The sequence below is a fragment of the Asparagus officinalis genome, chromosome 10 (genome assembly GCF_001876935.1).
Source record: "Asparagus officinalis chromosome 10, Aspof.V1, whole genome shotgun sequence".
Lineage (NCBI taxonomy): Eukaryota > Viridiplantae > Streptophyta > Magnoliopsida > Asparagales > Asparagaceae > Asparagus > Asparagus officinalis.
In genome coordinates, this window is record NC_033803.1 from 5,060,282 (window position 1) to 5,076,535 (window position 16,254).

Sequence of the window (16,254 nt, forward strand, 5' to 3'; positions counted from 1 at the left end):
CATCCCCACTATCTTAATCCCACGAAAATCTCAGCTCTTGAGACTAAGTTGGGTGATTTGGTTAAATATGAACTGAGTCAAGTTAACATGGGGATCATCGTGCCTCGCCAAGATTTTCCTCGTATCCCAAAATAAAAGAATATAATAATTAAATGGGCCTAAAGGGCTGAGCCCCGTTGAGTAAAGCCGAGTCCGGATTGCATCCAATTTCTCACCCATTCCACAGTTCCGATCCATTGGCCTCCATTAACAGCGTGGATAGCGTTTAAATCTGCAAATTTTGAAAAGATCAGGCGTCTCCTGCAAAAAATCTAGTACGCAATTCTGGACCTTTTCCAACTTCAATCAAGCACGAAAAAGACCTGTTCTTTATAAAAGAGAGCGCTTTATTATGCAAAGCTTCAAGGGTTCATTGAAAAGGTACAGATTTCTCAATTTCGTCCATCCATTCATTGAAATCCTTTGAATTGCTAGTGTATAGATCGATCCTATTTATTCTAGTAGTTGCAATTTCCTATTTTGATATGAAATTTCTGTTGATTGGTTGCTTCGAACACACAAAAGTTAGGGTTTTTAGAAGGAAATAACAAAAAAAAAAATCTTTTTGTTGCCTTATAGTAGTATCTAACCCTTATTTAGTTGAGGGGTTTATTAATCGTAATTTCAAATTCTTCGCATCAGTTTGAGAAATTATATGCAAGCAACTTATGGTCTTGAATTTGCGTACCACTTGAAGGTATTTTCAATGCCTTTCAAGGTCATCAGTTACTACACTTGTGGCGTGATAGTATTTTTTTTTATTTTTATTTTTTTTATTTTATAACTTGCGTCCTGATAGTTGATTTAGCTCTAGAAACGAAAACATGGAATAAGTAGAGGTGGTCTCATTGATGTCCAACAATGTAGTATGGTGGAGAAGTGAGAAAAAGAGTAATATAACTAGAATTAGGAATGCGGGACAAATGTGTACTTGAATTTTGCTCTTGATGTTCCTTCTATGAAGGAAAGATAAGGAAGGAGAAAGGGAATAAAAAAAGGCTGAGAAAATGAAAAGAGAAGGAAAAGAATAATAAGGCAATTTGTTTATAGCACGCGGAACAGGGAAAGAGTGAAAAGAGAGAAAGTGAAGTAGGAAAAGAGGTACTTATTGAGAGAAAGAGAGATGCAAAACAGAAGGATTCTTCATAGCTTTACTTTCTCATAACTTTTTGTTACTTTTTTTTTTATGAGAACCCAACTTACTAGCATCATGGGTTGCTGGAAATGACTTTTTCATCACAAAATGTATTGGGTGTAAAACCTTTCTTTTCCTTGAATGTAACATGCAATCTTTTAGCATTTAATTGAGCAGCAAAATTGGATGTAGGGTGCCACTGATCTGAGTTTGAGTTTTATTCTCAGTCATTGATCATTTTTTACAGATAAGGTTCACTATTAAGAAATCTCCTAAGGCTGCATTTAGGAACTAAGATTTGGATTTGGAATGTTGATTTAAAATCAAAGGATTTTAAATTTAGGATTTGAAATCCATGATTTGATAGAATCTTTTTTTGGATGTCTTTACAAAATGCAATGATTTGAAATATAGATTTTGGATACACTTTATTGTACATGAATTTGGATTCGGAATTGGTGTTTTAAGAAAATTTATGCTTTCTCCTAACTCCTCAATCTTTATGCGGATAAATTTCACAAAGCCCCCGGAGAAGTTTGGCCCATTTAAGATAAACCTTGAAAAGTTCAGAGAATGTCACTTAACCTTTGAAATTATTGCATATTTAAAAATCTTTTTTCCGATAAGCACCAACATTTGAGGGGTTATTTGAAAAACTTTGAAGGTTAAGTGACGCTTTCAAACTTTTTGGGATTTTTTTGGCTATAGACCAAATTTCTTGGTTTTTTTTTGTAAAAGTCAATAAAATGGGATGCATAGAAGAAAGGTGATGAAGGTGACAAATGGTCTTGTATAGTAAGGAAGGAGCTTGGGGGTGAAGCTGACAATAGGAAGAGGTCTTTTTCTTCAAACAGGGAATCAAAGAAATCCTCTTGAGCTCTTGAAGAAGAACCAGGTGAGTTTAAATATGAATCCAGTAATAGGAAGGGCCGAGATAAGGAGTACCACTCTGTGAACAATTTATGACATATACACATAGTTAACAAATTTGAGTATCGTGGTACTTAGGGGGTGTTTGGTTCAATTTCTAAAAATTATAGGAAATGTTTTCCACCTAAAATATGATTTTTTTGTATTTCTTAAAAAAATTATAGGAAAAGTTTTGAGAAATCAAAAAGTACCAATTTTCTTGTTTTTTGTACTTTGCTTGTTTGGTTCAAAACAAGAAAATAGCTCATAACTTTATAGAAAATAACAAGATTTGGTAGGTTTTTAATTAAATATGGTATGTGTCAGATTTCTGGTGATTTCCTCTCATTTTGAGAGGAAATTGTTTTTTGTAAAATTTGGTAGGTTTTGATATTTTATAGAAAATATTTCTGTAAATTTTTTGTTGAACCAAACATAATTTACAGAAATCTCTGGAAAACTTTTAATTACAAATTTGCCATTGTCAGATGTTTTGAGAAAAGTTTTCTCAAAAAGTGTGCAACCAAACAGCCCCTTAGCCCAAGCCTTTTCAAAAGGAAGAAAGACTTGTCATGCACAAAATAAAACTTTGAGAAGTGATTCAAAACCAAAATTGATCATCTCGATAGCAATTATAAATACTCATGCAAACATCTCATCCTCGTGAATCGATACGAGAGAATACAAACAATAATAATAATGTCCAAAATATTTATTATCATAGCATTCTTTTCATAGTTTTATCCACTACCACATTGACCTTCAATCTCCAAAATAACAAGAGTACTACTTCAAAAATTAGTCATGGTAAAAGACTTGACGACACAAAAGAATATAGCGAATAATCCACATAAGAAGCTATAGGCTACACACAATAAGCCTCCATTTAAAACAAAGCGTATCCAGGATTTCCTCCAGCAAGCTAAATTAGCACAACATAAACTACTAAAAGAAACCATAACAAGAATCGTCTATTTATCCTTCAAAGTCTTCTCCTCCTTTTCCTCTTATGCTTCCAACTCATGTCTGGGAGCACTTATTGGATCTTACATTAAAAAATTTAGCATCAATTAGTTCACGAAACAAAATACTCTCTAAAACAGAAATGATATCTACTACAGAGGCAAATCACAACTATAAGTGTGCATCCTAACATAAATGACAAAATAATAGGAGTTAAATATGCTATAAAAAAGAAAAAGAAATCCAAGAGAGAACTTACTCAAATGCATTTAAAGATTTGGAGGTTCTTGTCATCCAACTAGAAACTTTTGCTTAAGAATAAAGTGAATAAAATCTTTTTTTAAATCATCAGGAAGTGACTTAAACAAATAAAACTTTTTCGGGTTGCTATCCATTAGCTTCTCAAATGCATTGAACACTTGAATGCGACTTAGATTGGGTATTTTTTAGACCACTTGATGAATCTCCTCTCCGGTTAGTGGTTTTCTTACTACTTTCTTCTTTCTCTCATTAAAATACTCACTCACAGAAGCTGCCATCACTGCAAGTGAATCAACCATTTTATCTCCCTTTTTTTTATTTCTTTGAACTTGTCTCACCACTAGTTGATGCTTCAAGAAGATGTTTCCTTGAAGAGCCTCCATCTTCGTTTGTTTCAGACTGTGCCTTAGATTCCTCATGTTGCATTGCGTTAGCAATCATCCTAATTTTCGATCAAATGATTCTAGTAGCCTTTTGCATCTGGATTAGCCTGCAATATAAGAACATTCACAAATATTTTTAGATCTATGCAACAAACTAATAATTCAAATTAATAAGTATAAAGTGCAATATTATCGTAACATAGTTGCTCCATACTTTTTGCTCACTAGAAGGTATAATCACCATTTTCTTCTCATCATCTCACCCTGTCCAACCATCTTTATTTTTAATCTTTATTTTTAATGTCATAGATAACATTATAATGTGTTTTTCCAAATTTTAAGTCGATTCTTCACGTTATCTTTGTTCAAGTTGCTATTAAATGATTTTAGTCCATCAACAACAGCTTGATACACTTGAGGCTTCCAAGTACCATCGACTTTTAATCCTTGGTTCATTTGGTCGTACAACACATTAGTAAAGCTGAGTCCATATCACGATTCCAAACAATATATGTTCTCGACTGAGATGCAATTTCTTTCCTTTTCTTTGTCATCCTAATACATACCAAAGTGAATGATACAGAATGAGTAATAAAGAATTAGCCACTTATTATGAGAAAAAAGATTGAAGAGATCACAATGCAAGACATGCCAAACCCTTTTCAAAATAGGATTATCCTCAACCCATCATCCCTCCTCTTAAATCAAACACAGAATATAACCTACATCTAAACTTTAGTAGGAAAAGAAATTTGAGGTTCACTAGGTTAATAGGTCTCATGTTAACCTAGAAATCAATATTGAAGCTTGACGCTTGGCAGGATATTCAAAGGTCCCGCTTCCTTTTTTTTTTCAACTTTTGCTTCAAACCATAACTTAAGTCAAAACTATGCTATGCTATCGAGCATAAAGAACTAGGTGAAAAAAAAAAATCATCACATTCGCATCATAAGAAAAATTCACTTTGATGACAGTAACAATAACAAGCAGCGTTGTTAGCAAACAAAAGATACGAGCATAGTTTGAGAATTTTATCTGGGTTACATGTAAAATTGGAAGCTAGAGTTTCCATTTTTTTAAACTTGTCCGTACCAGTTCTGATTTTGATGTGTCCTAAAAGCTAACAGCCATGCTTATCCTGGTTATTTTATGGTCAATAATTGGTACAATATCTTCTTGTCGATGAAATATTTATCCCATGCAGTTTTGAATATTAGGTTGGATTATATAATAGTTGCTAGCTTTCATCTATAAGAGCAGAGCAGCTTATTTTCTTTTTTCTTTGAAAACTCGTAATATCTGATCTTTCATGTTTTATCTTTTTGTCAATTCACATATTTCAGTATTAATGTTGTCAATGAAGAGTCATTGCTACATTAGTAATACATATTCCTGGGGTGCATAAAGCGAAGGGGGTTCTAAGAACTGCAATTGGTCATACATATTGCTCCTATTTTTTTTCTCCTAAAACTTTTACCCCAAAATTGTCTGTCATGGTTGCTTAAAAAGCCAGATATATTTTGCATCAGATCCTTTCCCGTTGCTTCAAAAGCATCAGTTAAGATGATACATTTTTTTCTAACATGTATATTAGCAAGCTAGCACCATTGCTGTACGGTACATATACTAACAAACAAACATTGACTTGAAACAATGGTTACAAAAACCAAGCAGAAGTGAATAATACAGCAACATATGATAATCTTTGTTTACATTGACTTCAAAGAATAGTTACAGCAATTGAAACTCAGGATATATTGAGAAAGGCCAGGATCATATTTTTCATCGAGGACCAATGAGCGATCCTCACAAATAATACACTACTTTAACCCATACTTAATCTATAGCTATAGAAAAGTTCTCTCAAAAAACAAAACTAATGCAATTTTCTCAAAAATATTATACAAGAAAAGCGAAGTATCTCAAAGTCGGTATTCATCCCACATTTGCATAGCTAAATCATCTCTAAAGTTGCTCCATTCATCTATAACTCTCATAGTGATGATACGCTCCTCATCTACATTCTTAATTTCTAAAACAGGAGCATCTTCTAATTCTCGATCTACATCATCCAACAAGTCGTCTTCATTCATCTCTTCACTTAAAAAGTTGTGAAGAATGCAACATGCATTAATGATCCTAATTTGAGTCTTAACACTATAAAAGCTAGTTGTCCGTAATATAGACCATCGCTTTTCTAGCAATCCGAATGCCCTCTCAATTGTATTTCTAGCAGAGGAATGACGTTGGTTAAATAACTCTTTGTAGTTTCTTAGACCATTTTCTCTCCAAGACTTTATATGATAGCGAGTCCCTCTATAAGGTTGCCAAAAACGCCGACCCATTTGTATACCCAGCATCCACAAGAAAGTATTTATCTATAAAATTAAAATCTTCAGTCACAACAATGTAAAAACTAAGAAGCAATACATATATAATAATTAAAAAGATTATATTCCTACTTGAGGGAAGTTTCAAGCCATTGGGCCGACGCAAAGCATCACACAAAACACGAGAATCTGAAGTTGACCCCTCCCAACCAGGTAGCACATATGAAAATCTCAAATTGACATCACAAGCGCCAAGTACATTTGTACTGTTCTCTCCTTTTCTATTTCGATATCTACTTTGATCTTTCAAAGGAATAGTTAATTGGATATGAGTCCCATCAACCGGATAGCATCCTAAAATTGCACAACCTTACAATTAGTTCTATAAAACCAAAGTATTAAACATGAAAACCTTAATAAAAGAATCCATAGTTACCTCAAACCATTTCCACTTCTCCATGTCTCTCTCATTAGGATTTGTATATTCTTGTCTAATATAGAGGCTTCCAATCTTCATAACTACCTGAAGTACTTTGTGGAACTGCCGACTAATTGTTTCATTTGAACGATAAAAATCTGTTTTGCTTGTCCTATTTTTTACATTATGAGCTAAAATATGCAAAAACATAGCGATAATTTCTTCAATCGTGACAATTCTTGATGCTACTAATCCCCCTCTAGTACATAGAACATCACATAACCTCTTAAAAGCTTGAGAATTCATTCTTAGTTGTTCAATACAGTTATTTGCATTGCAAATAAGAGTTCGAATCCAAGACTTTCTAAGGTATGTCCTTTCATCCTCTTCTTCATGTGTTCTTGAACTCTCCTTTAACATGTACTTTGTATAGTACCAAGCACCAATGGTAGCAACTATAAAACTGACCACTACCATAGTAATTTCCTCCTCTCTCCTCTCTCCTCTCAAATTCTTCCCTTGTACGTTTATGTTGGATCCTTGAATCCCTTCCATCATTTATCATTTTTAACCTATCACATTAGAAGGAGTGACAATCCAAATTAAAAGGTAACCATATCCAAACCTATCAAGTTTAATCAACAAAAAACATGTAACTTTGATGTATACTTAAAAATATACTAGTGCTTGCAATGCAGCAGCTTGTACCAAAAAATAACTAAGTCAAAGCAATTACACTCTAATTCCTATTTTAGTATTATAGATATTGTTTAGACAACCAATTCCGAAAGTAACTTGTCCAATCACATATTGTTCCATGAAAGTGGAGGCTTTCGTATTCAGACTGTTTTTGACAGACAACAATAAGGCACAACTTATCAGCTAATTCTATGGTCATATTTTGTGCCAGACAGGAAGAAAATTTTGCTTTAGCAGACAAAAAGCTAAGAGGAGCTTGGTCAGCAATGGGATAGTATAAGGGGAGCAAAAGGGATAAGGCGAAGTGTTCAATGCACAGACAGGTGCATAAAAAGAGGACCTTCCACAATATTAAAAAAACACACACACAAAAAAAGAAGAAGAAGAGGAGGTGAGGGATTTTATCGTGTATAGGTATATAGTTCAGGGCAGGCTACCGTAAAATCTTACTAAAAGGGTCAAATAGCTTTTAAACACACCAATGACATATACTGAAACAAACAAAGGAGGATGTGATATTTCAAGATGAAAGAAACAATTTTTTATATTTCAAGATGAAAGAAACAATTTTTTCTTTCATTTCATATGCAAATTTTGAGCATCATTTGATGTGGAATACTACATACTACAGAGTGTGCAATAAGACCACTCGTGAATCAACTGAATTTTTGATTTTACGTTTGTTTCACACTTTCATGGAACTTCACATTCAATTGTACTCTACAATCATCTTCCACATGGTTTAAGAATTCACAATTCTAAACATGTTTCATGGAAAAAAATATATTAATCACTAATTTGAACATAATTTATCTCACAAATCAAATGCTAAACATTCCCTGTAACATTCAAATAATCCCAGAATCATCAAGCAATCATCGAAAGGAAACAAAGGAAAAAGATGCTTTCCTTGTTAACTTGAAGTTTGAAAAGTTTCATAACTATTTCACTAGTAGCAACAGAAAAACAACATATCTTGAAACGTCAAAAAGATAAGTTAGTCAGAATCTAAGAAAAAGAAGGAAAATATTGTTCGGATAACATACCTTAATAAAAGTTGTACCTTTGAGATGAGAGAATCACTCCTTGCTCGAATTAGCTATTGAGAATCCATCAAAATCACCAAACCCTAATACATTCATAATGAAATCATCAAAAAATTAGAAATAATCGGTTAAAAATATTGTTCGAATAACATAAACCACCATGAATGGAGGTCACATCGAGAGTATTAGCTCTGATCTAGGGTTTTAGCCGCGAAGATCACGACCTAAACCCTAGGTAAGATTTAGGGTTTCGATGGAAGGGGGAGAGAGAGAAAGAGGGGGAGACCTAAACCCTAGATCAGATCTAGGGTTTCGACGAGAGAGGAGAAGGGGAGAGAGGAGAGATGGAGGTTACCTGCGTTGAGAGAGAACTTGAGAGTCGGGATCGGGATTGAAAAATGAGAGAGAGGAGTCCGGTCGGGATTTGGTAAATACCAAGGGGTAGGGTGGGATTTGAAATATGTGTATTTGAGCTTTCAAATTCATCTCTCTAAAATAAATTAATTTGAAATCTCAGCCCTACTTAGAGTCCAAACTAGAGATTTGGATTTGAAATACCCTGGATTTTAAATCCAGGCTCCAAATCCAAGTTTCCAAACGCAGCCTAAGAAAATTGAACCAAATTAACAAAGAATATAACTATTAGAAGTAGTACAAATTTAGTAATTAATAACATACATTTTTATCAACTTGTTCACGGGCCATAAGCATTTAAATTTTCATAACTTCTTAATGAGATATTTATTAATAAAAAATCAAGTTCTTTGGATGTTGTATCTAAATTTGATCTCAAGTGGATCAAAAGTTACAATAAGAATTTAGAATGGAGACACTGCTGGTACAAGTTTGTAGGTTTATAAATGTGAGGCATATACTGTAAGCTTATGGTATTTCCTTCTTAGTCTAGCTGAGATGGTAGCTTTTTACTGATTAGTTTTCTTTAATTAACATACCTCTGTTTCTATTCCCAGTGTTTCTTTTTCCAGTGTTGCTGCTGTTGATAGCTCTTTACACTCGACATCTGGATCTGGATCGTCTGTGGACCTGGTGCATAATTTTTTAGCATTGGCATAGACTTGCCTGATGGATTTATCATTGTCTGGTAGTGGTAATTCAGCTCTACATCAAAATGACAAATCACCTTTAGTTGCGGAAAAGCATTGGGAAACCAATGTCTACATATGGGACATGGACGAGACACTTATATTGTTAAAATCTTTGTTGGATGGGACATTTGCAAATGCGTTTAATGGTTCGAAAGATTCAAGAAAGGGAAAAGAAATTGGGACATATTGGGAAGACCATATCCTACAAGTTTGTGACAAGTATTTCTTCTATGAGCAAGTAGGTTTTGGCACAAAGTTATCTACTGTTCACATATAAGTTTTATTTCCTTGCTAAAACTTCTGGATTTTGTTTGTGTCAATTTGTATGGCTCATATATTGAGCCCTTGGTTGCCATGGCCGAAGTAATAGGCAAATGGTGTTGTAGCAGCTTCTTTAAGTGTCTAGACTAGCTTGCTCAAACACTAATTTTAACCTTGGTTGTGTAAGCATACTTCAAGTTGAAAACATAAACTATGTGTGCAGATTATTTTTGTTTTGTGGAACTGATGTTTCTTAGGGTTTTTAATGACATGAAACAGATTGAAAACTACAATGAACCTTCTCTCAGTGGTTTGAGGGAATATGATGATGGGAAGGACCTTGCAGATTATGATTTCAGCAAAGATGGTTTTACTTCTCCTTATGATGATGCCAACAAGAGGAAACTTGCATTTAGACATCGTGCCATTGCAGAAAAATATTCAAAGGTGCTGATATAAATTAAATATTCAAACATTTTTAATGTTTCTTCCCTTCACATATGTATTGACAAAATGATCATTTGAAATTAACATGAAGAAAATGGACAATTGAGAGTAGCAAGTCATTTGTATTCATAGTCTAGAATGTTTAAAACACAATAACATTCACTGCAGGTTTACAAGTGTTTAAGTCATGGTAAAAAAATTGGATCAGCAATTAGTGATTTGTATACTTCAAACCGTAGATCTAAAAACATGCTCTTCGATTATTCATTTTGTGCCCATAGATGCTAAAAAAGAAAGCTCAGATTCATTTGTTTAGAAAATGGACAAAATTCCCAATGCTTACTAGACATATCAATGAATCAAGTTAGAAGGGTTCAAAAAGTATCATGTAATGCATTTTGGTTATAAACATGACAAATCAAGACCCAATCATATGCACTATAACTGACACATGCAATTAGCTTTTATGTTTGCCCTGTTAAATTATAATAATTCTAGTGTCTTAAACTCTTAATGAATAGTGTATCATAACTATCCTGCTTGTCCTGAAACAAAGTTCTTTCCTTCTCACTGATGCCTCATATACATCAAAATCCATTTTTTTTATCTAAGTTTTTTTTAACATTGGGTATTACTTAGAGGAATAACTTGTTATCTCGCTCACTGCAGGGTTTAGAAAATGTACTTGACCAAGAAATGTTGAAATATTGGGATGACCTTTATAATCTCACGGATAATTATACTGATGGATGGCTTTCTTCAGGTACAATATCACTCAGAATAGGGTATTGAGGTATTTACTGATTATATTTTGATGCCATGAGTGGAAGTTCTAGTACTAGCAAGTTTTCTATCTCACACGTTAATCTTCACATAATGGTGCTACTTATACATTAAACATAGTGTTTCAAACAAGTTTCCAACTTTTCCACCTTGTGTTCATCTCCAAGGAAAAAAAATGGGCGGCAAGGGATATGCCATTTACAAGAGTTATATTATTGTCAATTTTAATAATGTCTGACTTGTTACAAGAAGGTAATAGCTTTCATATACTCCTAACATGTTTAAATTATTGTTCTTACATTATGTCTTTGTAGTCTATGCTGTTGTTTAAGTTGCCGCGTCAAAAGATGAATAATCTATTTACTTTTTAAATTCCAGGTATTAATACTTGAGTGAAGATTGTACAGAAAACCTATAATTTTTGGGAGAAAATTAACTATCATTGGATGAAGAAAATGAAGAAATGCAGTGAATACTGTTGTTGTTAATTTTCGGTTAGATTATTGGGAACTTGATATGGAATTCATGTATAGAGTACGAAGATTATATTAGTTATCTAGTCACATGAAGTTGACCTTCAGTACAAGGTAAATATCGTATGAGTCTCCTGATCTGTTAGTTTTTTTGTTTTCCTTGCTGAAGAGGTTCTATAACAAGCACACAAATAGTATTTATATAAAGCTGAGGTCTAAGGACACTTGCCTTGGGCAAGTGTCCTTGTACACTTTCTCAAAAATGAAAGGAGGGTGTGTTGAGTTCAAAATCTAACTAGGGTTAGATTTTGGGATAAGTTAAGTTTATTAGACACATGCCCCATCCTAACTCGAATTGGGCGAGTGTTGCTAGAAGTTCTCTATAAAAACTTTGGAAAAGCTTTGTCCTGGTATATATTTATTCTCCTGACAGCCAGCTGCTTGATAATGTACAAACTATGAACGTGCAGTTGTGGTACCTCTAAGTGAATGGATTGCCAGTGTACTACACTAGAAAAATCTCTTGCACCTTGTTTGGGAATTGAGTGAAGTGAGAATGGACTGAAATAAGTGGGAATGAAATGCGCATGCCGTTTCTCATGTTTGGGCGCAATTAGAAAATGAAGCGGTAATGAACATATTTGAAAGTTAATTACTTTTTGATTCCCACTTAACTGGGAAAGGCCATTCCTTGACAACTCGTTGGGATGCCCATTTTCGTAAAATATGGAAATTGATGAGTGGGAATATGATATCTAACTTTCTGAAACATGTCGTGTCTAGTACGAATGAATGAGAAGTGAGAATTGACATTCCACTCCCACTCATTCCTGCGTACTAGAGGAGGTGTTACAATTGTAACTGGTAACACATTTGTGGGTTCTCAATCCCGCTTGTATCAGGTTTAGAGTCTTGCCAGAGATGGTACTGGAAAACTGATTATAATCACGCAAACACACACACACACACAGAAGGAAGAAGAAGAAGAAGAAGCTTGTACTTCGTTTCGTATGAGACACTTAAATATTAACTTCTTTATTTGTTTGCTTAAACTCTATCTGTCAAAGTATCTCTGGGATTCAACTTTATTACATCTTATGTTTTTTGGGTTTATGTCTTGAACCACCATGATCATGTATATTTAGTAGACAAATTGTAGTTCAGTAACAATGGTTCTTGATTTGCACAAATTGAATTAATAGTATATCTATATCTATTGTAGGGCGTGCCCTTTTGGAGCAGATTTCTGGCAAAAATAAAGGGGTTTCTGATAATCTTATATCTGAAGGCGCTACGTCTGCGAGGAAATGCCATCACATTAATGTCTTAGTTACTTCCGGATCCTTAATTCCTAGTCTTGTCAAGTGCTTGCTCTTTCGGTTGGATGACTTAATTTTACATGACAATGGTCAGCTTTTTTCTCTGGCTATTTTTGTTTACTTGCCCATTGTATTCTCTTTTCTTATTTTATGTCCTTAGTTCTCTGTTAGTTTTCTGTTCATGTCATGTTCTAGTTTTTAACATTTACTTGTATGAAGCACCCCACATCAAGCTTCCCTTAAGATGGTGGCTTTAACAGTTTAGCTGTAAGCCTTATATTCTTTGGGGGACAAGTTGTTGATTATTTGCTAATTATAAATAATTTATGAATTATTGCCTTAAGATGCAATTGTTTTGTAGCCCCAATGAAATGTTTTAAAGACCCTTTCTTGCATTAAACTTCTTGCCGTTCGTTCCTACATTATTTACATTATTTAAACAACAACCACAACAACAACAACAACTTAGCCTTTGTCCCAAAATTTTGGGATTCAGCTACATGAATCCTATTCTTCCATTCGGTTCTATTTTGGGTCATCTATTTTGTTATTTTAGCTATTATCATATGCTTTTTAATTGCTTCTCACCATATTCTTTGAGGTCTACCTCTAGATCTCTTTGCCTCATTAACTATAATATTATCATGTCCCTTAACATTATCTCTTTGCCTCGTGTGCTATAACATTATCTCTAGATTTCTTTGCTTTTATCACGTTTCCATTGTACATGACCAAACCGTCTCAACTAATTCTCTCATTTTATTCCTAATGGGATCAACTTCTAATCTCCTACAACCGTACTCATTTCTTATCCGATCTTTTAGTGTATACCCGATCATTGTAATGTTCTCATTTCTACAACACTCATTTTACACACAAGTTCTTTAATTGCCCAACATTATGATCCATAAAGCATTGTTGGTCTTATACCACCAAGTTGTTGGCCCAGTGGTAGGCAAGCTGGTCCTCAGGCGGGTTTCTGCCTTTTGGCAAGAGTTCGAGACCTGGAAGCGGCACTTGTTGGGAGGGGTAGCCACTAGCCTCAAGCAGGTGGAGACACCTGTGGTTAAACACAAAAAAAAAAGACATTGTTGGTCTTATAACTTTTCTATAGAAGTTTTTCGTTCAGTCTTATAGCTATTCTACAATCAACGATCACCTAAGACTCCAAAAGCACTCCTCCATTTTAACTATCTTGATTTGATCTAATGGACAATGTTATCCTGCAATATTTCAAAATGATCTATAATTTGAAAAATTCAAATTATTTGTCATTCCTAACTTATGCAGTTTATTTTCAGTCTATAGCTCGTGGGAAGTGGGAAAGCTCCATTGTTTCAAACGGATCAAGGAACGTTTTGGAGGTCCAGCTGTCCGTTTTTGTGTGATCGGAGATGGAATGGAGGAATGCGATGCTGCACAGAGAATGAATTGGCCGTTCATTAAAATCGATTTGCACCCAACTGGTCCTCATAGATTTCCAGGTCTCACTATGAGAACAGTTGAACATTATATTGATGTAATCTACGGAAAATCTGACTGAGAATGAAGAATGAGTTACAGCACAAACTGGGAGACTAGATAGCTGCTTACATCTTATTTCACCTAGATTTCAGAGGGCAAAAGGCTTTTGCAAAGTGAGATGACAGTGAAGAAACAATATTCCTTGCCTCCCATGAAGCAGCCACAATTCATATGAATAACTGGTAACTATTTGAGAAGATACAGGAAATCTTCTTGACTTGGTGTTTCCATCGGTAGAAGGTTTGCATTTGTTTGTTGTACGGTTAATTTTTTCTTCCAGACTACGGTTATATCTTGAAGAGCATCGGGATATTTGTGAAATCACACGAAGGTCAACCTCTCTGATGATTAGAAGAAATAATTGGTCATGTCATCAATTCTCAGTTAAAGGGTTTTCTCATTTGCGGCAACAGTTCACAAGGGTGAGTGACAACTACTTGCTCGGTTTTGGTCATTGACCGCCACAAATCATCCAGTTTCAGCCTGAACACTGGTTTCTTTAGGTCAATTGCAAATAGACCCCTGTATATTGTTCAGTTGCAAATAGACCCCCGACCGAACTTTTTGACTCTTCTACCCTCAGAAGGTCTATTTGTCAAAAAAAAAGAGCCAACTTTTCACTCAGTGTTTTGTCTGCAACAATAGAACTATGGGGTTCATCTGCATTTGGGCGATGGTACAGTGGTCTGTCCGCAATTTGGTGATAGTATAGGGGGTCTATTCAATATGAGTTCTTCTTTTTGTAACAGGATCGATTGATTTTGGCGTGTAAAGTATGATTGTGCTCGACAATAGTTTGCAAAAGTTGAGGGAGCATCATGAAAGGGTGGTTTGGATTCTAGTTTTCCCTTTGCCTGTGAGTGTTATTGTAACTAATAGTAGCGTCAGGTGCACTAATATCTAGTCTCCCTGGAATTTCCTTGTACATATCAGTCATGTTGATTGTACGATGTCTTTTTCTTTACTCTATTGCCTTTTTTTATGTACTCGTATTTTTGTTCTTCTCGTGCTGAAGATCACACTGTCAATTGTACTGGTGGTTTCATAGATATTGATTTGTAGCCAAATCGAGTCCACCGTAGGTTTTATGTTGTTGTTTTGCTTGTCTCTACTTGCATTTTCAGTCATGTCCATGTGATATACATGCATAAACGAGGAAGATAAGTTCTTCATATGAATCACATCAAAGCTGAAAAATCACAATGCAAGTCTAATCTCTCTATAAAGAATAATTTTATTTGCATCGATTCATATAAAGCAACAGTAGAAAACAAAGCGCAAATAGGGACTTCGAACACATGCCATAATTCAGCATTGTTAGATATGAAAACAATGTGATGGTCTTATTTTATGGTTGATTACAGATACACCCCTTGGTACTATGAGGGTGTAGGCATTTACATTTTCCACACTATTTTATCAACATCTCACCCACAACCCCAGACTGTAACATTTCTTTCGTTCCGCTGAGATATCATGTGGTGGAAATCATGTGACGATGCCCCTTGCACTATGAGGGTGTAGCCAGTTACAAATTTTTTTCCCATCTCCAATTTACGATATAAATGTGGCAACATAACCATAGTACACGGATGTAACTGCAACTAATCCTTTATGTTATCCCATCACGAACTAGTCAAGATCATTAAAGTACAAAGTTCATCAGAGTTTTGATAGGAAATTTGAGTTATGTCTTCCAGGCAGTTTCAAGTCTTCCCACACAGCATCATCGACCTTTGAGAAATATTTATCTACCATATCATCTTCTATCAGATCCAATCGAGGCGGCTCCCACTGCAAAAAAACGAAGCAACTAACAATTGCTTACATTTTAGGTATAATAATTTTTCGGTTTTTTTTTCTCAATTTTAGCCCCTTAAATCTTTCGTATTTTGATACTAGTCCCTCAAATCATTGACATTTCTATTACACACCCCAATTCTCATAGATTGCTTCAAATTAATCCCTCTAGCTACCACTTCTACTTTTGATAGGAGGGACTAAATTTCAAATAACTTTAAGAATTAGGGGATGTAAGTGCAATTTCAATGATTTGAGAGACTAATTTCAAAATAATTTAAGAATTGGAGGACCAAATACCAATTTCAATTATTTGAGAAACAAATTTCAAAATGTGAAAGATTTTGAAGGACTAATA

The 16,254-nt window shown here is 34.5% G+C and overlaps 2 protein-coding genes across 4 annotated transcripts in view; one reads left to right on the forward strand and one right to left on the reverse strand.

The window, feature by feature from the left end:
- LOC109825351 (eyes absent homolog 2) lies at positions 206-15,060 on the forward strand. 3 transcript variants are annotated; one of them, XR_002242979.1, is made up of 7 exons: positions 206-420; positions 9,155-9,527; positions 9,830-9,997; positions 10,667-10,760; positions 12,476-12,661; positions 13,874-14,518; positions 14,846-15,060. XR_002242979.1 is itself a non-coding variant. In XM_020392199.1 (7 exons), the coding sequence occupies exons 3-7, from the start codon at positions 9,267-9,269 to the stop codon at positions 14,113-14,115; spliced, it is 951 nt and encodes a 316-aa protein (XP_020247788.1). In that variant the 5' UTR covers positions 206-420; positions 1,971-2,069; positions 9,155-9,266; the 3' UTR covers positions 14,116-15,060. The 3 variants fall into 3 exon arrangements, 2 of the variants coding, with proteins under 2 accessions (XP_020247788.1, XP_020247787.1); XM_020392199.1 differs by adding an exon at positions 1,971-2,069 and having other exon boundaries at positions 13,874-15,060; XM_020392198.1 differs by having other exon boundaries at positions 13,874-15,060.
- The window catches only part of LOC109825536 (3-hydroxyisobutyryl-CoA hydrolase 1-like), a 14,864-nt gene continuing 14,368 nt past the window's right edge, over positions 15,759-16,254 (reverse strand). The window contains exon 13 of the mRNA XM_020392388.1: positions 15,759-15,890. Within this exon, the coding sequence (XP_020247977.1) occupies positions 15,759-15,890 (132 nt within the window). The remainder of the gene's footprint in view (positions 15,891-16,254) is intronic.